The following is a 25,891-nucleotide window of genomic DNA, read 5'->3' as shown; positions in this document are numbered from 1 at the left end:
AGATTTTTAGACTCTTTAGAATCTTGAGCGGCTTCTACCTACTTTCGATAAAAAATAAGGCTTTTAAAAAAGCTCGTTCTCCGTTGTACGGAGATGGTATCAAACTCAATATAATTCTCATAATTTCTGCCAATTTTGAGTACTTTTCGCGATTCTGAGAAAAGAAATTGAAAGCAGTTTTTTTCGGCAAATCTATTGCCATCAAAAATTTATCGATTTCGTCGTCAAGACTCAATTTGTTTACTTTTCCTAAAACATCCTGAATTTTGAAATTTATGGACTCAAATAAACTGTCATTCGAGTTAATAGTATTTGCATCACAGTATTCAATTTGCGCATTCGAAGTGTGAATAACATTTTCCCGAAAATTTATTTTTAAATTATGTATAAATTTTTTGCGCATTTTCAGTTTCCTTGATTTGTAAGAAAGCGCGAGACCGTCTGTCTGGGTTCAAAAGCATATGCGCTGCTAGTTTTTCTGCAAATCTTCGTGACTTGTCATCGACGTTTTCATTGTGATCAACCTGGATTCCGTACTAATCGCAGGAATTTTGTATGTTCAATAATCTTTGTTGAGCTTAGTCACGAACCTTTTTATCTAAAGTCTTCCAATCGGGCACATAATTAATTATTTGGATAGCTTCCAAAAATTTTCTATTATTTTATCCACGAAAAATATGAATTGGTAAGTTAGTTTTTGCAAAAAGATGCGCAAACTCTTCGGTTTGGCCTTCCCGGGGAGGAAATGCAGCAAAACTATGGCCGATCGTCAATTGTCTTGGGATTTTTCTGCTTTCCAAAATTTTGTCCAATTCTTGTGGGTGGTTAGGTTGCAAATGATCTTCAGAATTACTGACAAATTTTGATTTTTTTCAGCCCTAATTATTTTTTGTCGCATTTTCTGCAAAAAAAGTATTCCGACTCTCGCCCTTGAAATATAGATTCTAATTCTGTTCGTTTTTGAAAAATCTGTTTGCGCATTTATCATATCTTTCTTGAAAGCATGGTAACAACCAATTTATACGCTTTTATTACAAAGAAAAAAGTGTGAGAATATTAGCAAGCGTTTATTGCGCAAAATTACTGCTTAAACCTATTTATTCACATCAGTACATTGTCAATAAGACTCAGTGTCTGAGAGGTCTAGTTGTCGCAGTTGGGTAGAGCTTTATATCAATATCACATTTGTTAAGGAAGTTTTTTGGAGTGGGTTCGAACCCCGCTCGTCCCGCGATTTGAATTTTTTTTTTTCAATTTAATTTGTTATATTAGAATTGAAATATTTCCTTTGAATTGCGTGGATTCATATTTTGACATTTAAATAAAATGAAACTTAATTGAAAACGTAAATTAATTTAAATTGTTTCTTTTTAATGGACATCACTGCTTACAGCCAATATCAAGAACCAAGTTCAATTATCTAGCCATCGCAGTGAGTTAACTGAAGCAATTAGCTTGCCTCACTTCAAATCGAAACGATTTCAATTGCGAAATATATCATAACGCTACAGTAGTTCTCACTTTCATCTTGACCATTGTGAATTAATTCTTAAAAAGACACATTTGTCAGTCCAAGTAGGCCGAATCAAAAAATTTTTTGTTTACCAGAGTTTTTTATGTAATTTCCTACAATTGAGCTCAGAACATTGATATCTACATTGCAGTAAAAAAGCTTCTGTTAAAAATTTTGATTTCGATCGCCCAAAAAATTCCAGATGAAAAAAACCCCTTGCGCAGAAAATTCCTTTATTTTTTCTTGAAGTGTCGAAACAAAAAAGCTGCCATTTGTGAAGAAAAATTGACTATCAAAAATTCACTAAATGTTTAATGTATGTTTTTTTTTCTGTGTTTTTTCATACTTTGTTTCAAATTTTGAATGAAGTAGCGTAAATATTATGCTTGGTTGTTTTTGTTACAACTTTCGAAGAAAGTGACAGATTATTTGGACTCATGACCATTTTTCGTCTTTTCGAATAGGGTGAAAGTAATGCAAAAGCTGTAACAAGCAAACTTTTTTTAATAATACATCTCTTGACGGAAAGTAAATCAATGTGTACTTTACATGGCGTGTCGAGTGATAATTTTTTTATGAAAAATGAATAAACATTTCATTTTTTTGAAAATTTTAAACAACTTTTCAAAGCAAAATTTTTTTATTGACACTAAGGAGCCATCAAAAAATTCAGGGCCTTGTCTTGACACTATTAACCTCGTTTTTTTTCAGAACAATTGTAAAAAAATTTAAACGGAAGGTCATCGGAAACGTTTTCTACTGCAATGCAGATCTCGACTTTCTGATTTCAAATGTGAATACTTACTTTATCTGCAATCAATTTTTTGATAAAATTTGACTGCCTAAAATTTGCCAATACACTAAAAAAATTTTGGATAAATAATGCGCGTTTTTGAGAGTTTATGAATTTCGATGCCAACTACTTAACGACAGCGAAGAATTCCTTGCTAAAATTCATTCCAAATGAAACTCAGCCAAGCATGGTGAAGTATTTTGCAATTGAAAATGTTTCAAATTGAAATGATGCAAGCTAGTGGGTTCCATTCACTCGCTGAAAAATTCAAATTATAAAACTTAGTACTTAATATTGGATGTAGGGGGTATAACAATACGTTATAAAATTTAAGTTTTTATCAAATTTCTCTTCGAGCAAAAGTATCCTAGACAAGTGAAGGGCAGTTACAACGCTGATGGCGTTGCTTTCAAGCGAACAGCCGTGTTCAATTTTTATCTGGAACTGATAAAACAGTGACTCTTCTAGAGTTTGTACCACAGAAGTAGTTTTTATCAACTTCACGTCAATCGCACATTAAACGGCTAAAGTGTTCCATCCACGAAAACTTTGAAAACATCAATAACTGCGCCGATTTAATTCCCTTAAGTGGTTTTTTATCAAATAGAACAAAAATCAGACAACCTTTAGGTGCTAATGATAAGCCTGGAAACCGAATAAAGCTCAGTCGACTTTTCATGCAGAATTGACTCTTGAGCTAAGAAAAAAGTTTAAAAAAGTCGTCGTAAGTTCACAGATCTTTCACAGAGGCGAGAAAAAATTATTATGGCGAGATTTTTCTTAAACTTTTTGTTTGGTTATTCGCGCTGATTGGGTATGATATCAGGTTATTAATAGCAGTTGAAACAATTTAAGAGATTGACATATTGTTATTTTACAATAATATAGATGTAACTTTCAATGTAACTTTCAGTGCTACTTGCTCATCAACCGGTCGGCCTGTTAATGTACCTCTTTTTATCGCAGAAAAACTCTTTTTTATTCTTTTTTGTCTGCGATTCTGTGTTAATGGTCTACTTTTTATATTAAAACGTAGCTGAATTTTTTTAAGGCTCGACGTCAACCTGTGCATGTTGCAGTAGACCTCGAAAGGCAGCTGAAATGTACAACGGAACACTCACCAATGGAAACACCCTCCCGCTACCCTTAACCCTACCGTGCGGAAACCACACCCAACATCATCACTATAGAACCCTCACCTTGACCGCTTCTAACACACTGAACAACACTCTGAATTTAAGCCAGAACACTTTGGTCGGAATTCCCGGAGGCGGCGAGCCCACGGATGTCTCCCCCATTGAAACCAGCAACAAATCAACTAATAGTGGGGACTTTCTATCGTCCGGATCCCATAGCGAACATCAATTGAACACCGAGAATCATCAGGCACGACCATTGCCGACGTTGCCAAGAACCTCCAAAGGTAACAACAAAGATTCTCCGGACCATCGGTACTCGACGTCGCCGACATCCGTAGTCACAAAACTGCAACCTGGAAGCTCTAACAGCACCACCCCCGAGCACTTGTCGTATCCGGTCCCGATGCACGAGATGGATCAAATTTACGCCGAGTGGTTTTCGGAAGAGCTAAGCGACTATTACTCTATGCCGGAGAAAAAAGCAAGGCTAGCTCAGATAGATTCTTGCCAGAATAGTTCTACTAACTCTTCATTATGCTAACTGATACATTACTTTTTGTCTTTAACATCAGAAACTATGGATATCTAAATGCCTATGATGAAAAAGGCAGTTTCTTTATCATCGAAACTGAAACACATCAGAGAAACAAAATTTTGTGTGTTGTAGATTTATGTAGAAAATTGTACCAAAAAATAGCTTGCCTGCAGTTTAGAGACTAATTTAAAAACTTTTGATTCGTTTTATTTTGCCCATAACTGAAAAATTTAGTATACAAAAACATAGCAAAAACAATTATATATAGCAATTCTTTGCTTCTTAGTTTTGATGGATTTTTATGCGAATTGAGTAGCTTTAAAAGCAAAACTGTTCAACGCAAAAATTCCACAAAAAATTCAGTGATATAGCTTATTTAACACCCAAATCCAATTTTGAGAAACTGAGTTTTTTTTCATTTTGCAGGATTTATTGTCACGGGACATATAAGTCGCAACTTTTAATTTTCAAGCGATGAAATGAGAACAAACATTTTTCACGTTTATGCCGTCTTCTCTACAATTACTAAAGATTCACAGTTAAATTGACGAATAAAACTGTTTTTTAGACTAGAGCCGCAGAAAAAATTGTCACAACTTATTTTTCAGGCGTCATCTAGCTGTTCAACTAGTCAATTCTTTTAAAGCCGAAAAGTGTCTGTAAACATTAAAAGCGATATATAAACTTGAACTTAAAAGTACTCGTTGTATAATCAAAGATCTAAGCTACGTCATCTTACTGCTGGTTTTCTGTTATGTAAGAAAGAAAAGTAAAAACACCTCAGCGACGAACTAAAATTTAAACTCAGACTTTGCCATTATACAAGACAACTTGCTGGTTTTAAAATCAAGCTATGTATGAGAGCTTAATATAATTTCTAAATCTTTTCATGTAGAAAAAAATTACACGAGGGCGTAGTTTAGATAATTAGTTTTCCAACAAATAATTTTAAATTCAAATTCAAAATGCTTTTTTTGGCATCAAGATCACCTCTCTGACGCTTTCTGATTAAAAATCTAAGCTACCCCCTTAAACTAATGATTTACGAATTTTATCCTGCTCCAGTCTAAAAAAAAAACAATTTCATTCACTATATGTCCAAATTATAGCCGTGAATTTTCTTTAATTGTAGAAAAACGGCATAAACAAAAAATGGTTTGTTTTATTGCTTGGTAAGTTGCAATTTATACGTTAAAATTCTATGTTCTGTAATTGCCCCAAAAGTTATCCAAAAAGACCTTCCTCATACGTCCTGCTGGAATTACAGCTGGCAAATTCCAATAACTTTTTTTCTCTTTTTTTCTCGCATCGATTGTTGTGGTATCGAAAGTTTGACCGACTCATGATATAAACTAGTCTCTTTTGCAGTTTCAGTAATTAAACTATCAACAAAAAAATACAAGCTGATAAAACTTACAAAAATCATTTTTAGCCTAGTAAAAAAAAACTAGTTTGAACGCATGCACACGGTTACCTGTCCATATTATTCCATCCCTGAGGCTATCCACGGAGCATTGCCTGTTAGAAGTTAACTATGTCAAATTTAGCAAGGTGTTTACTTGAGCTTTCTGGAACCTTCTAAGAGTCCAGGGCTGGTTTTCAAGGAGTTTTGCAAGGAACCAAGACTGGGAGATTTTTCTTCTGGCTAGACAGTTTTTATCTTGAAAATAGTGAAATACTTTTTCACCTATTTAAAAATACCTTGCTGATTTTTAACAATCGTTTACGAAGTTAATTAGACCAATTAGTCTGCTTCATTTAAATTTAGAACAATTTTGTGGTGCGGGATAATTCGCCACGCGTAAATAATGGGCGTTAAACTTTCAGCATGAAAGTATCACAGCGCTCAGTCAAGTTTGTCAATTGATTACCGGTTCACAGCAATCTTTAAGCCAGTATAGTCTAGTGGTGAGCGTGACCAGAAAGAGCCATGGATCGCTCCACCGAGGGAAATAATTCTGAGAATTAATCTGAATAAAAAAAACCACCCCGAGCATATATATATATTCCTCAGTTTCCTCAAAAATTGGAACAAAAAGGGCTATTTGGACTATTTCATACTTTATTATATGTTAGCTATGTCTTTTTGTAATCAACACATAGCGTATGACGGACTGATTTTTAACAAAATCTCATATAAAAGTTTAAGATTTTGCTTTTTGTTTGTGTAATTTTCAGCAAAGCTAACATTTCCCCATAGGCTTTGAAGGGCAACCGGAACATTGAGAACTTGGCTCTGATTCAAGCTGTCTTGTTGTTCTGACTTTCGTAACGAAAGTAACGGAATATTTATGCTCGGGGTGGGTTTTTCTTTCTTCAGACAAATTTCGACTTTTTAACTAGCCATTTTTGACGTAAATTGTTTTTATATCATTCGAAAGGTATTGTTGTCCTGAGCTCAAATTTGAAAAAAAACTTTCACCTGTGATCATTTTTTGTAAAGTTATGGGGGTTTAAAGATTGCCATTTTGGCCAATTTGGGACAATTAACGCGCAATATATTTCGCGCTATTACCGCGTAAGCGGAGAGTTAATCCGTCTTAAAATCGTTCCAAATTGGTTGAAACAAGCTTATTTGCAATAATTGATTTGTTACAAGGAGCGAAATCTATCCTTTTGTACTTAATATGGCGTGTGGGGGATAATTTTCACAAAAAATTTCAAATTTCAGAAAAAAAATCTTTTAATTTATTTTGATACATTTAATTTTTTGATGTTATTATTGCTCCATAAAACATTAAAAGGCAGTCGGAACATACAGGGATTCGCCCTGATACGAGCAGTCTTGTTGCATATTTTGTGCCCAAAACCTTGTTTATTTTGAAGATTTGTTGATTTTGATTGTTTGTGTCGTTTATTTTGAATTCAATTTTTGTTTTGAGTTTTCAAACAGCATGATTCTAAGAGTAGACAAATCAATTTTCTAGACAATATAATCTCTTTGATCATATTTGATCGATTTTTTTTTGGTCCGTAAAAAATGCATTGCCGTCGGTTTTAATCGATTGGGTAGAAACAGATTCTATACAGTTTTTTTACCGCTAAGAAAATCCATTTTCTAGACTATATAATCAGTTTTATGAACTGTATAAAATCTCTAAATTATCCATTTTTGTTTCTAATTGAGTCACATACAATTGATTTTTTACTAGTAGAAAATCTGTATAAAAATATATTATAATCGATTGCAGTCTTGCAATGCGGATAGTGAAATAACTCAACGGCTAAACAAATGCGATTTTGTACCAGTTAACGAATCCCCCTTTCTTTTGAAAAAAGGGGAGAAATTGTTAAAGATATCCGTTCTTTACATTCACGAAAATTTGAGCGCCAATTTTTAATTCATTTGAAAGCGATAAAACAAAAAGTAATATTTTTGGTCAAAACCAAAAACAAATTCAAAAAGTGTCATTTTTTGAGCCCATTTGTAGCTATTTTTGACTATTCGTCCGAAAAAAAAATCAACCAAGCTTCAGACGTCGGAAAAAATGTCCGATAGCGCATTCTACTCGTAGTGACCAGTTTTTGAAATTTATTGGGTAGACATATCCAAAATTTTGTTTTCAGCTTAGCGTCTCGATTGCACACCATTAACGGGGTGCAACGATTTTCAAAGTTTTTTTTCAAGATTTTTCAGAGATCGTAAACATTGCTGGGCCTGGGTATTGTTGATTTTCATGAGATTATTGTTCCGACTTTCGATACGAAAGTAACGGAATATTTGTGCTCGGGGTGGGTTTTTTTTCTTCAGACAAATTTCGAACTTTTAACCAGCCATTTTCGAAAAAATTTTTTTTACCTGTGATCAAGTTATGGGGTTAGAGATTGCCATTTTGGCCAATTTGGGACAAATAACGCGCGATATATTTCGCTCTAATAACGCGCATGCGGAGATTCAATCCGTCTTAGAAATTGTTCCAAATTGGTTGAAGGAAGCTTATTTGCCATAACTGATTTGTTACTTGGAGCGAAATATAACAATTTGTAGTTTAAATGGCGTGTGGGGTGATGGTTTTCACAAAAAAGCTCAAAATTAAAAGACATATTTTTTAAACATTTTTTCATGTTTTTACCATAGAATTTAAAAGGCAGTCGGAACATTCAGGGGTTTGCCCTGATACGAGCAGTCTTGTTTGTTCTTATAAAGGATTCCACTATAACTGCTGGACCCAGAAGTTTTTTAGAGTCTCCCTTTTCCTTATAATAGTTAAGCGGATAGCCATTGCATTCTTTCTCGACTTCACAATCAACCAAATTAACTGTCGCAGGGTAATTTAGATTCAAAAGTTAAGCCACCAATGGTAAACTCAATTAATACTGCTCGTATTAGGGCGAACCTCTTGAACTTTCTGAGTGTCCTTCACAGTGTTTTAAATAGATCACGATTCGATTTCGTGTTGTGGTGCGCTTCAATGTTTCATTAGAACTCACCAATAGTTCTCAAAATTTTTCAAAATTTTGCTGAGTTGCTTGTTGGGCTGAGGACTAAAATCACATTAGACGACGGTCAAGTTTGAAAAAAAAAGACGTCAATTTGAAGAAAATCTATCGAAGTTGGAACTATTTTTTCTAGCTTTCATGTTTTTTATACAGTAGAAGTTATCCTTTAATAAGTTGATACCAACTAACCCTGATACATCTAATTAACTCCATATTAGAAAAGTATTTTCACTTTTAGAAATGTACTTTCCTTTATTCTCAGATTAGAATCAGGTCATTATCAAATTTAACCCTTGTGTTTTATAATAGATCTTTACAGTAACTTGTGCGTTGACTCTTCTTTTCAGTCCGATTTACTGCTGTAGCCGGACTCCTCAAAGCTGGTATCAAGTATATCCTTTTTTGCCTCCAAGTGTTTGTTAATGTGATGATTTCTGGGTTGTATATTATAGCGAAGAAGAAGGTTTATTTGAGAAACATTATTTTCCTGAATTCAATCGATAGGTTTGTTTTGTGCTCGAGATTGCTTTTTGAAAGTTTGAGACTAGCTGTGAGGAATTTAGGAGTCCACATCCCGAGTAGAGGAGCTAGATTTATATTTCGACTTTCTCGATCAAAAATCGGTATGTTCCGTTTTTCTTCTGCACTTTCATAAGTCGAGCACCTCGATCCGGATTCTGATCGTCTTTTCAGCTGCATCAATCTTTTCAAACAAATAAGGAACCCATCACACTAACCTTCACATCATTGATGATCTTCTTTTCTCACAATTTCTCATAATACAGATACAGATACTCTTCTTAAGTTCGCAAAAATTTGGCGTTTTTAATTTCTTCAAATCGACAAAATTAAGTCTAGACCAATAGCTACGAACCATGGTTTCCTTGCCGGTTTCGATCACTTGAAGTTTCACTGCTTCAGAAGAGGTCGCTTGTTCAGAAGTAATGTCATTCCTACTACCCCGGCGTTTGACAAATGTAGCCTTTAGTTCTGCAATTCAAATTGTCATGATCAGCAGGGAGCGGGAAAAAACTGAATGCTTGTTTTTTTTCACATTTTTTGTCTCCAAGAAAATCTCAAAATTACTTTTTCCGGTCAAAAATTTATTTTTTTCCGCTCCCTGACGATCAGTTAAATTTGCTCTTACGAATTTAGTTTTCGGCATTTGGAGCGGTAACCATTGGGTTAGGGTCAAAAAATGCGATTGGTAAAAATTTCAAGTCGCTTTCTAATAGAAAAAATCACACTGAAAACTTAATTAAATCCTTCCGGGAAATATTTAAACACAGAAAACCTACAAAGCATCAAATCTGACAGAAATTGTCAAATTGGGCCCATGGAGAAATACATCTGGATACATTCTGGATACATCGTCGAAAACATCTTGTCACATAATCACGAGACACTTCTAAAAAAAAGATAATTGAGGAAAGTTTTATGTGATCCTCAGTTTTTCGACCCATAGTTAGGGCAATGGGATAGTTCTAAGCTTCATTGTTCCGACTTTCGATACGAAAGTAACGGAATATTTGTGCTCGGGGTGGGTTTTTTTTTTCTTCAGACAAATTTCGACTTTTTAACTAGCCATTTTTGATAGAATTTTTTTATATCATTCGAAAACTATTGTTTTTCTGAGCTTGAATTGGAAAAGATATTTTACCTGTGATTATTTTTCATAAAGTTATGGGGGTTTAAAGACTGCCATTTTGGCCAATTTGGGACAATTAACGCGCGATAAATTTCGCGCTATTAACGCGTAAGGGGAGATTTAATCCGTCTCAGAAATCGTTCCAAATTGGTTCAAGGATGCTTTTATGCCATAATTGATTTGTTAATAGACGCAAAATTTATCACTTTGTACTTAATTTGACGTGTGGGGGGATGTTTTTACATAAAATCTCAAATTTTTTCAAAATTTTTTATTTTTATCTTTTTTCTGTTACATTGAAATTTTTCATGTTATTAATGCTCCATAGACCTCAAAAGGCAGTCGGAACATTCAGGGCTTCGCCCTGATACGAGCAGTCTTGTTTGACTTTATTTTAGCATTTTTGATTTCATCTCATTCACATTGGTTAAGTCCTTGACCATAAATTCCGCATTCAAAAATTCTGTAAACCACAGGTTAAACTTTTCATTTAGGAAAATTTATCCACAAGCGAAAATACCAACATGCGGAGCTGTTCAGCTCTTGACGGAGAAGTGCTTTGTGCCCATGGCTAGATATACATGCATTTTTTTGCCTTTTTTGTTGCCTTGACCTCAAGCAACGAGCACAGATCATGGTGGGCCTCAAACAACCGACCTTTTGATTGATCGGCGGAGATGTAAGCACTGTAAGCACCGCTGATCTCCTAGGTTAACATTTGACAGGTTTAAGACAACAGCTGCATCTTCTCAGCTGCGCCGGAAAAGATTGGCTGCAAACTTGAGTGTTTATCTTTGTATTTTTTGCAGTTTTCCGAATCAATTGGTGTTCTCCGGAATTCAATATGTTTTATTGAGCAATGAGAAGAATAACTTGTGCGTGGACTTTCATTTGTCAACTTTTGGGAAAATTTCCTTGGAAGGTTCTTGCCTTTTTTTTCTAAAATTTTGTTCTCCTTAACAATTGAGAGCATTAAATTTACATTGATTTACAGTTTTCACCTTTTGTGAAACTTTTTTTTTATAAATCGTAAATCGTTCTGTCAATTTCTCTTCTGAATAAAAACTTCAAATGAGTAAGTCAATGCTAAACAAAAACTTGTTACAAAACCTGACAACTTTTGACCACCCAGTTAAATAGTGCAATCTGATGGGCTAATCTGTGGTTGGCATAAATATTTTTTCTTTGTTTTCTCATTATACAGAATCGGTTTGTGTTGTACAGGCATCACGAAGTTAAATTTGTTTACTCTACTAAACATTTGCAATTTTTAACGTGTGCGTGAACATTTAGTTTTAAGCTTTAAAACACTTTTTATAGAACGTTCAGGCAGCTTCTTCTTTGAAATTTTTTTCTGCTGTTTTCATTTCTTGTGATATTTTAAAAAAATTTTCTCTTTTGAATAAGGATTTCATTTGGACAAGTCAATACTTTATATGAACTTGTTTAAAAAAATGACATCTTTTTTACCGCACAGTTTTAAAAAAATGCAATCTGATTGGTTTATCTCAGAGTGGCATAGTTCTTAAATTTTTTTGTTTCTCATTATGCCTCTAGTAAGAATTTGTTGTTATTAATTTGTGTGTGGACATCCAGCTGTGCTGGCGCAGTGTGATTCACGTATTTTTGTTCACATTTTCTCCATAGCAATTGAAAGCAAAAACTTATGTGTGGATCTACAGTTGTCTGTTTTCGTGACAATTTTATGAAACCTTTCTAATTCGTAAAGATTTTAATTAAATAAGTCACTGTTTTACAATAGTCTGTTATGATAGGCATCTTGTTACCACCCTGTCATACACTGTGCAATTTGATTGACTAATCTCTGGGCGGCCTATTTTTTTTGTTGTTTTCTTGTTTTTCTCATCATTCAGAATCAATTTGTTTTCTTTGGGCGTCACTCAACCTAAAAATATTTATGTTAAAAAATTTTGAATATAACTTTGTGTATTTGGACGCCTTGTCATATAAAGACGAAACTTAGTTCTTGTGCACATCCCAGGAAAAAAACTGCAGCAGATGACTTTCTTTCAAGAATGCAAAATAATCCAAGTCAGACAGCAGAACTGCAGTTGCAGAACTCAATCTCAACTAGAGACGTTTTAGAGCACTGTGCTGGAAACACGAGGCGTATCAATTTCAAATTTTGACTTAAAATAGCAGAGTTTTAATGCTAGCGAAAATCCGACAGTTAAACCAGAACTAGCAGAAGCTTGAAAGCTTCTGCCAAATCTACTCCAAGAATCTAAAAGTGCCTTGAATGTAAAACAAGATAAATTATACCAAAAAACAAAAAATCATTCCAATGTTCCATTAACCTATGAAGATGAAATTTTTTCTGTGGACCTAGAACAGGAACAAAAAAAACACTAAAACGCAAGTTGAAAACAATGTAACGAAGATTTGACTTATGCAAGGTACTATCTCAAAAAAAAACAGACAATTTTTCAATTGTTTGAATTAAGTGATGGCAAATCTTACAGAAAATTTCAAAACGACAAAGAAAACTAAATAACAGTTTGGTAATCTTGCCTCCGTTGTGAAGTTTAGATTTTGAAGTTTAAAATTTAATGCTGAAGTTTAAACTTTAGGAAGACTCAAACATCTTTTACCTTGAGAACTAAGTTTAGTAATCTTGCCTCCGAACTTTTAACCAGCCATTTTTGAAAAAAAATTTTTTACCTGTGATTAAGTTATGGGGTTAGAGATTGCCATTTTGGCCAATTTGGGACAAATAACGCGCGATATATTTCGCTCTAATAACGCGCATGCGGAGATTCAATCCGTCTTAGAAATTGTTCCAAATTGGTTCAAGGAAGCTTATTTGCCATAACTGATTTGTTACTTAGAGCGAAATATAACAATTTGTAGTTTAAATGGCGTGTGGGGTGATGGTTTTCACAAAAAAGCTCAAAATTAAAAGACATATTTTTTAAACATTTTTTCATGTTTTTACTGCTCCATAGAATTTAAAAGGCAGTCGGAACATTCAGGGGTTTGCCCTGATACGAGCAGTCTTGTTTGTTCTTATAAAGGATTCCACTATAACTGCTGGACCCAGAAGTTTTTTAGTCTCCCTTTTCCTTATAATAGTTAAGCGGATAGCCATTGCATTCTTTCTCGACTTCACAATCAACCAAATTAACTGTCGCAGGGTAATTTAGATTCAAAAGTTAAGCCACCAATGGTAAACTCAATTAATACTGCTCGTATTAGGGCGAACCTCTTGAACTTTCTGAGTGTCCTTCACAGTGTTTTAAGTAGATCACGATTCGATTTCGTGTTGTGGTGCGCTTCAATGTTTCATTAGAACTCACCAATAGTTCTCAAAATTTTTCAAAATTTTGCTGAGTTGCTTGTTGGGCTGAGGACTAAAATCACATTAGACGACGGTCAAGTTTGAAAAAAAAAGACGTCAATTTGAAGAAAATCTATCGAAGTTGGAACTATTTTTTCTAGCTTTCATGTTTTTTATACAGTAGAAGTTATCCTTTAATAAGTTGATACCAACTAACCCTGATACATCTAATTAACTCCATATTAGAAAAGTATTTTCACTTTTAGAAATGTACTTTCCTTTATTCTCAGATTAGAATCAGGTCATTATCAAATTTAACCCTTGTGTTTTATAATAGATCTTTACAGTAACTTGTGCGTTGACTCTTCTTTTCAGTCCGATTTACTGCTGTAGCCGGACTCCTCAAAGCTGGTATCAAGTATATCCTTTTTTGCCTCCAAGTGTTTGTTAATGTGATGATTTCTGGGTTGTATATTATAGCGAAGAAGAAGGTTTATTTGAGAAACATTATTTTCCTGAATTCAATCGATAGGTTTGTTTTGTGCTCGAGATTGCTTTTTGAAAGTTTGAGACTAGCTGTGAGGAATTTAGGAGTCCACATCCCGAGTAGAGGAGCTAGATTTATATTTCGACTTTCTCGATCAAAAATCGGTATGTTCCGTTTTTCTTCTGCACTTTCATAAGTCGAGCACCTCGATCCGGATTCTGATCGTCTTTTCAGCTGCATCAATCTTTTCAAACAAATAAGGAACCCAACACACTAACCTTCACATCATTGATGATCTTCTTTTCTCACAATTTCTCATAATACAGATACAGATACTCTTCTTAAGTTCGCAAAAATTTGTCGTTTTTAATTTCTTCAAATCGACCAAATTAAGTTTAGACCAATAGCTACGAACCATGGTTTCCTTGCCGGTTTCGATCACTTGAAATTTCACTGCTTCAGAAGAGGTCGCTTGTTCAGAAGAAATGTCATTCCTACTACCCCGAAATTTGACAAACGTAGCCTTTAGTTCTGCAATTAAAATTGTCATGATCAACAGGGAGCGGGGAAAAAACTGAATGCTTGTTTTTTTCACATTTTTTGTCTCCAAGAAAATCTCAAAATTACTTTTTCCGGTCAAAAATTTACTTTTTTTCCGCTCCCTGACGATCAGTTAAATTTGCTCTTATGAATTTAGTTTTCGGCATTTGGAGCGGTAACCATTGGGTTAGGGTTGAAAAATGCGATTGGTAAAAATTTCAAGTCGCTTTCTTATAGAAAAAATCACATTGAAAACTTATTTAAATCCTTCCGGGAAATATTTAAACACAGAAAACCTCAAAACATCAAATCTGACAGAAATTGTCTAATTGGGCCCATGGAGAAATACATATGGATACATTCTGGATACATCGTCGAAAACATCTTGTCACATAATCAAGAGACACTTCTAAAAAAAGATAATTGAGGAAAGTTTTATGTGATCCTCAGTTTTTCGACCCATAGTTAGGGCAATGAGATAGTTATAAATTTCATTTGACTTTATTTTAGCATTTTTGATTTCATCTCATTCACATTGGTTAAGTCCTTGACCATAAATTCCGCATTCAAAAATTCTGTAAACCACAGGTTAAACTTTTCATTTAGGAAAATTTATCCACAAGGGAAAATACCAACATGCGAGCTGTTCAGCTCTTGACGGAGAAGTGCTTTGTGCCCATGGCTAGATATACATGCATTTTTTTTGCTTTTTTGTTGCCTTGACCTCAAGCAACGAGCACAGATCATGGTGGGCCTCAAACAACCGACCTTTTGATTGAGCGGCGGAGATGTAAGCACTGCACTGTAAGCACCGCTGATCTCCTAGGTTAACCCTTGACAGGTTTAAGACAACAGCTGCATCTTCTTAGCTGCGCCAGAAAAACTGGCTGCAAACTTGAGTGTCCAATTTGGCAACGTCTGAATTCATTGACTCGGCAAACAAAGGACAGTTTTTTTAAAATCGAACACTATGAGAAGATAGCACATGCGGATACACCTCCATTCGGCTGTTACGTAAAATTTTTCCGAGACAATAATATACTTACTGGGCAATATGCAAGCGGGATTAAAATTAATATGCTGCATGAATTTATACAACAGTTTAGTAAAAATACGACAAAAGTGAGTTGCCGAGTTGAAATTCCCAGTGAAATTTTTGTAACCCCCAAAAAAGGGAAAAGAAAGTTGAGATATTTCGTTTAAAATGCGCCGTAATTATGAAGGACCGTTCCCAGCAGTTAAGAAAAACTATTATGTAACAAAAATTTTTGTGTGTTGTATGCGTATATTGAAACAAAATGCTGTCACGAAAAGTGATGAGTCCAAACACTCAGTTTGGTGGTTTAGCGCTACTTGTGATAAAATCTTCAAGTGGTCAGGGTAACAGACCTTTTGTATCTGTGTCTTTTTTCAGTTTTCCGAATCAATTGGCGTTCTCCGGTATTCAATATGTTTTTGTTCTGAACAATGAGAAGAATAGCTTGTGCGTGGATTTTCGTTTGACGAATTTTGAAAAAACTTCCTTAGAAAGTTCATGAGTTTTCTTTTTTCTAAATTTATGTTCTCCTTAAGAATTGTGAGCTTTAAATTATAGATTGATCCACAGTTTTTTTTTATAAATCGTTCTGGCAATTTTTCTTCTGAATAAAGACTTCAAAAGAGTAAGTCAATGCTAATCAAAAAGTTGTTACGAAACCTGACAACTTTTGACCACCCAGTTAAATAGATGGCCTAATCTGTGGGTGGCATAAATATTTTTGCTCTCTTTACTTTCTCATGATACAGAATCCATTTGTGTTGTGCAGGCATCATGAAGTTAATTTTGTTTACTCTACTAAACATTTCCAGTTCCTCACGTGTGCTTAAACATTTAGTTGTAAATTTAAAAGCATTTTTTATAGAACGTTCTGGCAGCTTTTTCTTTAACATTTTTTCTGTTGTTTTTGTTTTTTGTGAATTTAAAAAAATCTCTACTGAATAAAAACTTCACCTGGACAAGTCAAAGCTTCATATGAACTTGTTACAAAAATGACATCTTTTTACCGCACAGTTAAGAAAATGCAATCTGATTGATTCATTTTAGGGTGGCATAATTCTAAATATTTTTTTGTTTCTCATTATGCAGAATCAAAATGTGTTCTGCGGACATTACGGAAATGAATTTTTTGGTTCTAATAACTATTTGTTGTTATTAATTTGTGCGTGGACGTCCAGTTGTGTGTGGACGTACAGTTGTGTGTGGACGTCCAGTTGTGCTGGCGCTTTGTGTTTTACAATTTTTTGTTCACATTTTTTCCCTGATAATTGTGAGCAAAAACTTATGAGTGGATCAGCAGTTGTCTGTTCGTGACATTTTTATAAAACCTTCTAGCAAATTTTCTAATTTATAAAGATTTTAGTAAAACAAGTCAATGCTTTACAATATTCTAATACAAAGCAAAGAATCTTCTTACCACACTGTCATACACTGAGCAATTTGATTGACTTATCTCTGGGCGGCATAATTTTTATTGTTTTCTGGCTTTTTTCATTATTCAGAATCAATTTGTTTTTTAGGCGTCCCTAAACTTGAAAGTTTTTTATTTAACATTTGTGAATATTACTTTGTGTAAGTGGATGCCTTGTCATACATTGTAAATCTAGTGCATATCCCAGGAAAAACAAAAACAACAGGTGACTTCCTTTCATGAAGGCAAAATAGACCAAGTCAGACAGTAGAACTGCAGTTGCAGGACTCAATCCCAACTAGAGACGTTTTAGAGCTCTCAAAGCAGAAACACCAGGCGTATCAATTTCAAATTTTGGGTTACCAGAGCAGAATTTTAATTCTAGCGAAAATACGACAGTTAAAGCTTCTGCCAAATCTACTCTCAGAATTTAAAAGTGTCTCGAAAGTAAAAACAGAGGAAATATACCGAAAAATAAATAAACATTCTAATAGCAGGAAGCTAGTCCTTGTTAAATCGATACAGAATGGTGATTCAAAAAATGGCCCATCAACCTAAAAAGACAAAAAAATTTCTGCGGACCTAGGACAGGGACAAAAAACACAAAAACGCAATTTGCAAATGGTTTAACGATTTCACTTATGCCAGCTACAATCTCAAAAAAAAGGGAGAAAACTTTTCAATTGTTTGAATTAAGTGATGGTAAATTTTACAGTAATTTTCAAGAAGACACAGGAAAACTAAGTAACAGACAAGAATGTAAAAAAAACAAAAACATGCGAAGTGAAGTTAATTGATGCAGACTTGGATAGCATAGGCCTGAAAACGGCCCGATTTAGCCCAAAGTTGACCAAAACTGATCAAAATTTCGAGTTTAAAAAAATTTGGTACGAAGGCTTGGGAATTTAGATAGGCATTTGTATGCCAAATTGGATCGAATTAGACCTTTACATTAAGATCGGACACGTTTTTTTATGATTGCTGAAATGGCCGTTTTAGGAATTTATCGAAACAAAACTGACACAAAATCTGACAGAAATCTCAACTTTCGATAACAGAATCTCCCAGAAACAGCTTTTGAATTCTTAAGGCTTTCATGTTAAGATGGAGCAAAATTTTTTTTGTTGGAATTTAAATTTTAGGAAGACTCAATATTTTTTACCTTGTGAACTAAGTTTAATAATCCTGCCTCCGTTGTGAAGTTCAAATTTTGAAGTTTAAAATATAATTTTGAAGTTTAAACTTTAGGAACACTCAAATATCTTTTCCATGAGAACTAAGTTTAATAATCTTGCCTCCGTTGTGAAGTTTAATTTTTGAAGTTTAAAATATAATGTTGAAGCTTAAACTTTAGGAAGACTCAAAAATCTTTTACCTTGAGAACTAAGTTTAGTAATTTTTCCTCCGTTGTTCGCACCAGTATGCCTTTCATTGGCTTCGCAGAAGCTTTTTTGGCTTTAGTTTAACATCAGAACACAAAATTGTAATAATTACTGATTTTGATTTAAGCCAAGTAGCCTAAATATGAATCATTACCTAGTACTTTTGCTTCTCTCGCTCCAAACTCTTCCAAAAATTGGGGAACTTTGACTTCTTCCGCTTGTATGACTTCTTTGAAGGTGTCGTGACAATCGTGTGTTATTTGCTATTTCCCGCTGCCTAACACCGCATGCATCGCCGCAAGGTTTTTTCAAGATGTTTTGTTTTTCGGGCCCCACCATTTATGTCTATCGAATTTGGAATTTGGCTTAACACGTCCAACACCAAAGCCATATTTTATCGAACGGTTTTCAAAATTGCTCTGTCACTCTTGCAGCCTACCACCCACCCTACAAGAAAAGCTGGCCATTCCAAAGTAAACACCGAATAGGCACACAGAGCCAGTTGTACTAATAGTTTCGTTGGACTGGAAAACAGCAAACAAAACTCCTCTTGAAAATTGTTGGCGGACCCGACACTATAAGGTTCATGAAAGCTGCTGCGGATTTCAACCTCGTGATGACAATAATGTGCTATCGTCTCCTGCTATCTCGACATGCCCATCAGTGATCCAACAAAATAGCGACTCCGATACCTCGCATTTAGCCAGGTGTTCCAATGACATTGCCAATCCTTTGATGATTTGAAATTGAGGGTCGATATAGGCTTGACAGTTCCAACGATGCTTTCAAATGCGTCAGCCGTATCAATTCCTTCAGTTGAATCAAATTTCTCTTTAGCAGTTTGAAAAACTAATGATTTTCCAGCTCAATCGGAGCTGCAAACCAAGCGACAGTAGACGCTCAGTTATTGTCCCGGGTCGAGATCCCGCTCAAAAACCGCTCAAGATTTGAGCGGTTTGAGCGGTTTTCCAGCAAGATTTGAGCGATTTGAGCGGTTTGAGCGATTTGGGCGGTTTTTTTGGAAAAACCGCTCAAACCGCTCAAATCTTGCTTAAAAAACCGCTCAAAAACCGCTCATTTCTTGAGGTGATTTTTGAACGGTTTTTCAAGCGAGATTTGAGCGGTTTTTTAAACAAACCCCCCCACCAACGTACCCCCTCCCCCCAACGTACCCCCCCCCCCCCCACCCTCAACGTACCCCCCAACCCACGACGTAACCCCCTCACGTTTAACCATCCCCTTCGGTATTCGCTTTCTCCACTGTCCTTTTCCGCGGTTTGAATCCTTTTGACCTACACTTCGTACGAGAAGCCAACCATTTTTGGAAGATCCGCCTTTCTGAATAATTACAAGCATTTCTGCTTAAAAATTCAGTGTATTATACTCGAGAAGGACGCTGATGAATTGGAAAGTTGAACATGCGCATGAAACTTGCACTACAATCATAAACTAGCAAAAACCTTATGAAGACAAACTGTGCACTGGATAAGCACACATTATTGTGTCTCTATGTTCCTGGATTCCAGAGACAAGTCTCTAAACATGTTGAAATTTTGTCGGAACGATCAAAGGAAATGAAGAACAGAAGAAGAACAAGAGGAGCGTTTTTTTTTGCGTAATCCGCTCACATTTCACAAACGCAAAGTTAGGCCTCGTAGTGAGGTAACATACATGAAGCACGCGAAAAGGACTGATGGTAAAAATCTTAATAACTGAGTTGCACAAATGCATTTTTCAGCCTGCAATTTATTTTGAATGATAAACTCTCAATTCATGGCAAATAAGACCCTGAAAAGTAGTAAAAGCAACTATGAAACAACATTGTCAATTTCGTTTTTCAAGCATCTGAAAACCTTAAAATAATTTCTCCTGGTGATCAATTAGGTTGAATCCAACTGGAACCCTGACATCAATCCAGAAAAACAATCTTAGACCTTTTTGGACATTGGAATCATCTTCAAGTACGAATTGAAGACACTAAAAGCAGAAATAATCCCTTTCGTAAAATTTAGCTCGATGTTAAGAGTGTGCTAAAGAAAATCCAAACAGTCAAGCGTTAATGTTGAAGAAATCCAGTCTGCTTTGCAACCTCAATGTTTTATCGAATTATACGGAAAATGATTTTACCTTTTATATCTATTGGCTTCTCCGCCAAGTTCAAAACTAAGCACAATCGTTAACCGAAAACTTATATCTTCACGCGGCTAAACAGCTTTATTTCCTTACGTCGAAAAAATTTCTAATTCTCGCAAAAAAAGAGCAGCGTTAGCCTCATTCGGAATTTTTGGAGGCGTGAGCTTCTTCGGACAAACAGTAAAATGCGGTCCAAGTGAAATTTGTAAGGGAAAACGTAGCAACATAGCGCTACTTGCTGAACTCTCAGTACAATTTTCAAAATGTGTCCACACCTTGGCTGACGATGGTTACGAATGAACTATCTGCAAAAAAAGCAATACAGAAAAAGACTAGAAGCAAAAACAAGAACTGGATAACTATTCAAAAAATTTTTACCGCATCCATATTATCAACTTCGCCTCTGCTGCAGTCTTCTCACTGCTTGCAACAAATTTGGAGAATATGAAAACGTACAGAAAGGATAAATGCATTCAGGAATATTAGGAGGAACTCCAATCCTTCTCTAATCAATAGGATTTTACCCATGTCACTAGTACCCAGACATTATCACAGCAACTTTGAAAGCTGTTTTATACCTGCAAAACAAACACACGCCCGCGATCAATTTTTTCTCGCAATTTTTTAAATAACGTCGTATTACACAGCACAATTTCTAACAGTTGTGGTTACTGTCAAGGAAGGCTTGCAAAGGAAGATTGCCATTCAGCTAGCTTGAAGGCAAATTTCGTGTTTTGTGTTCAAAGCAATAGTTGTACCAACTCCTCAGCAAGAAAAGAACCGAAAATCGAATGGAGAACTGGAGCTCCATATTTGCCTATTTCCGAGGACAACGTGGAAACAGCTGTGTGACAGAATAAGTCACAAAACACTGCCTCATTACATTACCGAATAATCTTTGAGTTGATAGCAAAAGAAACTGAACACGGATCATTCCTTGAGACGTTATTCTGTTAGAGAAATCTGGACGCATTTAAAGTATGTGCAACTAAACAACTGCAACTGTCAGCTACTGAAAAGGTAAAAAACATTGGTTCTGGAGTTTTGCTCATAAGATCGGCTTCAGCTACACACATTTTTTAAGTTCAGATTTTGAATTTATTCTTTTTCTATCAGCATAGTGAAGTTCAGTGGATATTTGCATAATGAATTTGAAATGTGGGAAACAACTTGGCGGACAAAACATAAAAATCAGAACAGATTCAGCTACTTGTGAGGAGCTCTCGTCAATCAAGACTAAGGTCAAACTGCAATAATCAGGTTCAAATTTATTCAGCAAATTGCAGAAAATAGAAGAAATGGCTTGCTTTCAAGCAGCAATGGATGCTGGGATACAACTGTTCAAAGAAGTACGAGAACAGCTTCTTTAGTAGTCTGTAAAACAACATGTTGACCAGTTGAGGACATTGTCCCATCAATGGCCCAAGAACATGAAAAGACTAAGTCACTCCAGGGCGCGAGTCATCGACGACCAGTCAACAGTGACAAATTCACTAATTATGAGTGTAATGTCCTTCATTGAAGCAAGGATACTCCATGCACTGTTTATATGGATCTACCACAACTTCAAAAAGGAAAAAAAACAGACCAGATGTTACTTCTGACATCTTCATTGGCACAGCAATCAAATGTAGACTCGAAAAAACCTTCATTTACAGTTCAATATGCTTCAAACGACATTAGAGAAAACCCAAAATAAGCTAAGTACAAACAGCGATCATACTCAATGGCGAGAGAGCCCATATTTTCACTAAGCAGACGAATTGCATAAACCAAATTTTTGCCATGTCAACTCCAGGGTTTAGTCCATAGTTTCAAACAACCAAAATTAAGAACAAATTTGTTTAATAAAGAAACCACATTTTGCAACTTTAAACATCGCTCAAAAAACCTTAGCACGTTCCAAAAAACTATTCAACAGTTTCCTGTTTCTTTGTATACGTGTATGACCTGACCAAGGGAGCTAAACGACTCCACTACAACCCTAATTTATGTACAAAAAAGGCAAAATGCAGACAACATGAATTCAATGAATGATTATGAATCACTTTTGACAACAGAAACACCAACGTGGCTCATTGTTATGAATTGAATCAGTTTTCTGGAAAACAAGATCCCATTAAATCCAAAATATTGCGAGATATCATGGCCTTCAAAAAAAGCGCCGCATGGTCAAAGAGCACCAGGCAAACTCAAAAGAAACAAGTTAGATTCAAAGGAAACTAAGGATATAGGGATCAAGCTTTGCCTGGAGACAACATAATGAGTAAAAGTTAATCTTTTATGGGTAGATTGTGTAACTCGGTAAAGAGATAACTTGAAGATTAGTGTTTTTAACTATGTTTTCAGTGGTAATCATGTAGACTGGGGATAATAAGACGGAACTGAAGTTATCTTGCAAATAAGCAGAAGCTGTGTAAGCTCAGATCGGCTGATAGATTAAAAGTCATAACGCGTTTGTCGGACATTGATTAGATCAAAACTGAAAAATTAATAATAAAAAAAGGACACTTTATTTTCACATCGAAATGAATATCAATACACAAGTGTATGTCAAATCTTTTCTATCAATTCATAAAAATATGATAAAATCATTAGATACGCATAGTTACAATAAACAAAACAAAATTTATTCCAATTATCGATGATTAATTTTCACCTGAAAGCTTCAAGGTGGTTTATATATAAATGATATTTTATAAACTTGAAGCTTTTCCATGAATCTTTACCATGAGTTGCCACAGAGGGGTCTTCTTTAAATAATAATAAATAATAATTCTTGAATTTTATCTTTGCTTTTCTGTATGTTAGTATGTCTTTAAAATTGACTTTATCATCTGTTAGTTTGTTCCAGATTATGACGGACTTTTTGAAGAATGAATTTGCTATGTATTGCCCATTGTATCTGTCGAAATATAATTTTTTGTTTCTTGTTTTAATATCTATTTGCTGGTTATCATACTCAGTGTTTTAATAGGCTGGCAATAATTGATGTTGTATTTTCCAAAAATGGCATAATATTTTATATTCCATAAACATTGATACTGGCAATATATTGTGTTTTAGCTTCAAGTCTGAGAATGAGTCGTATTTTGCACGATCGCAGCAAGTTTTTAATGCCCAGCTTTACTGTTTTTCCAGAGATATCATTAAGTTAGCGGATATTCCACATAAAAGATTTGCTGGGTAATGCAAATGATTAATTACCAGTGCATTCATTATCAAGAGTCTTGTTTTGACTGGCAATGGCTTTTTGATTGATTGAAGTGTTTTTATTCGGCATGCCATTTTCCTGAGGATCTTTTTAATTTTATCTTGTAATTTTAGAAACTGATCTTAGGTATTTAACACCGGTTTTTTCTCAATTAATTTATCATCTAGAGTTTTGGTATACTTTTCATCCTTTTTCCTTGAATGTTTTTTTTGCTAAAAACGATGAATTCTGTTTTTTTTTGCATTCAACTGAAGTGAGTGTTCACATAGTCAATAATTTGACAACAGACTGCAATTGGCTTCGAGTGGCTTAAGAGATTTATGTGGATCGTTATTTTCACAGAATAGTAATGTATCATCCGTATATTGAACTGTTTTACATGTTTTGTCAATTTGTTTGATGAGATCGTTAATGTAGAGATTGAATATTAGAGGGCCAAGGACAGTGCCCTGTTGAACACCCTGCTCAGTGCCCTGTGGGACACCCTGGTTTGGGTGTTGTTAACAATTGTTTTCTGGCTTCGGTTGGCGATAAAGGAATTGATCTTTTCTATAGCTTCTTCGGAAAAGTTTAACTCTTTTAGTTTCTGTTTAAGATAAGTATGATCAAAAGAATCAAATGCTTTAGAGAGAACCAGTAAGGAAAATGCTACAGTTTTCTTGTTGTCTATTGCTTTTCTGAATGTTTCAGTGCAATAAAAAATAGCGTCTAGTGTATGATGTTCTGAACCCAAATTGGGTATTACTTAGTAATTTTTGGGATATCAGATATTCGTTGATTTGTTTTTATAACAATTTTTCAAAAACTTTTGAGAGAGACCCAGTTATAGAGATAGGCTTAAAGTTTTTTGGTAGTTCTGGATGCTCTTTTTTGTATATTGTTGTGACAATTGTGACTTTTTTGAGCTTGCAAGGATATGTCTTGCTTTTCAAAAATTCATTGTATAGAAATGTCAGATGTGTGTATATTTCTTTGCAGCCATCATTCAAGGCCCAGGCTGGAATTTTGGATGGACTTGGTGCCTTTTGACAATTTAAATTATGTATTTCTTTTTTACCTTCAGCTGATGTGATGAATCGGAATGAAAATTTTATTTTATTTTGAATGTTGCATGTAGAAGTCGGTGGACTTTGCCTGATTTTTGAATCTTTCTCATGAAAGCATCCAAGAGTTGAGAACTTGTAATTTAGCAGGTTTGCCATCTGTAAATTATTGGTTATAAAATCGCCGAAAGAGTTTCTGAGTAATGGAATGAGGTTGGAAGATTTTTTTGAGTTTCTTGTATCGTTTATTATACTCCATTTTTCGCGTTCGCTTTTTTCGAGTTTAACAGTTGGGATATAAATTTATCATCTTCGTAGTTTACCTTTGGTTTGTCGTTGCGAATAAAAACAGTCTTCTGTGGGGCACATTCTTTAATGGTGTCAACAATGTTAGATGTGAAGATGTCGAATATTATTTCGGGATTATTATTGCTAAAGAAACTTCTCCAATTTATAGCTGATAGTTTTTGTTTGAAATTGTTATCGGAGTAGTTGGATTTGTCAAACATTTTACGTTTGATTGGTCTTACGTTGTTGTTCAGCTTAAGTTCTGTTATGAATGCGGTTGCTTGGTGATCGGTCTTAATTGGTGGTGTGAATACTTTTGAATTATCTGTTAGATCTTTTATGCTTAGGTCGGTGATAATATAGTCAGTTACGGCTTTTGAGTGAGTAGGTGTTAATTTGTTAGTGACGTTCAGATTATATGGTTTTAAGATTGTATCTAAAGACTGCTTGTCGTCTTTGTTGAGATAGTTGAGATTGTAACCTCCTATTAAAAAAAGGTTTGAATTAAATGACTGTGCATGTTCAATTGATTTGGCTAGATCTTCTAAAAAGTCTGTGTTGTTTTTTCTATTAGGATTGTAGGCTAGGTTTAATAGAGTGGTTCTATCATTTTTGCTGAGTCCGGCCCTAAATTCTATTCAGATGCTTTCATATTTTTTGTGCATGTTGTTTAAGTCATGTCTAATTTTGGATTTAATTTTTCAGGAACCAGTAACATGACCACTCCACCCCTCAATTTTTTGCTTGATTCATAAGTTCTATCACATCGAAACAACGTATGTTTGTCATTGTCTCTGGCCCATAGTTTATCGTCGTTTGTATCATTGAACCATGTCTCGGAAAATCCGAAAATTGCAATATCATTAAAAGTTTTAAAAAGTTGTTTGAGATCTGAACGCTTTCTAGCCAAGCTTCTACAGGTAAGATGTAGTGTTCCAGTTTTTCCTTATTTGACTGAATTCCATGAAGGGTCCTGAATTTGGGTGGATAT

General features: G+C 34.9%; 2 protein-coding genes across 6 annotated transcripts in view; one reads left to right on the top strand and one right to left on the bottom strand.

Annotated features, from left to right (window-relative positions):
* The window catches only part of LOC134845717 (uncharacterized), a 56,066-nt gene extending 51,882 nt beyond the window's left edge, over window positions 1-4,184 (top strand). For all 4 annotated transcript variants that reach the window (XM_063862773.1, XM_063862772.1, XM_063862774.1 and 1 more), the window contains one exon: window positions 3,358-4,184. In XM_063862773.1, coding sequence (XP_063718843.1) covers window positions 3,358-3,986 — 629 coding nt within the window. In that variant the 3' untranslated portion in view covers window positions 3,987-4,184. The remainder of the gene's footprint in view (window positions 1-3,357) is intronic.
* Window positions 1-25,891, bottom strand: part of LOC134846912 (prelamin-A/C-like) — a 401,765-nt gene that overhangs the window by 169,952 nt on the left and 205,922 nt on the right. The window lies entirely within an intron of this gene.

The sequence above is a fragment of the Symsagittifera roscoffensis genome, chromosome 5, assembly GCF_963678635.1.
Source record: "Symsagittifera roscoffensis chromosome 5, txSymRosc1.1, whole genome shotgun sequence".
Taxonomy (NCBI): domain Eukaryota; kingdom Metazoa; phylum Xenacoelomorpha; order Acoela; family Convolutidae; genus Symsagittifera; species Symsagittifera roscoffensis.
The sequence above is the reverse complement of the archived record's forward strand: the minus strand, read 5'-3'. Positions and strand labels throughout refer to the sequence as shown.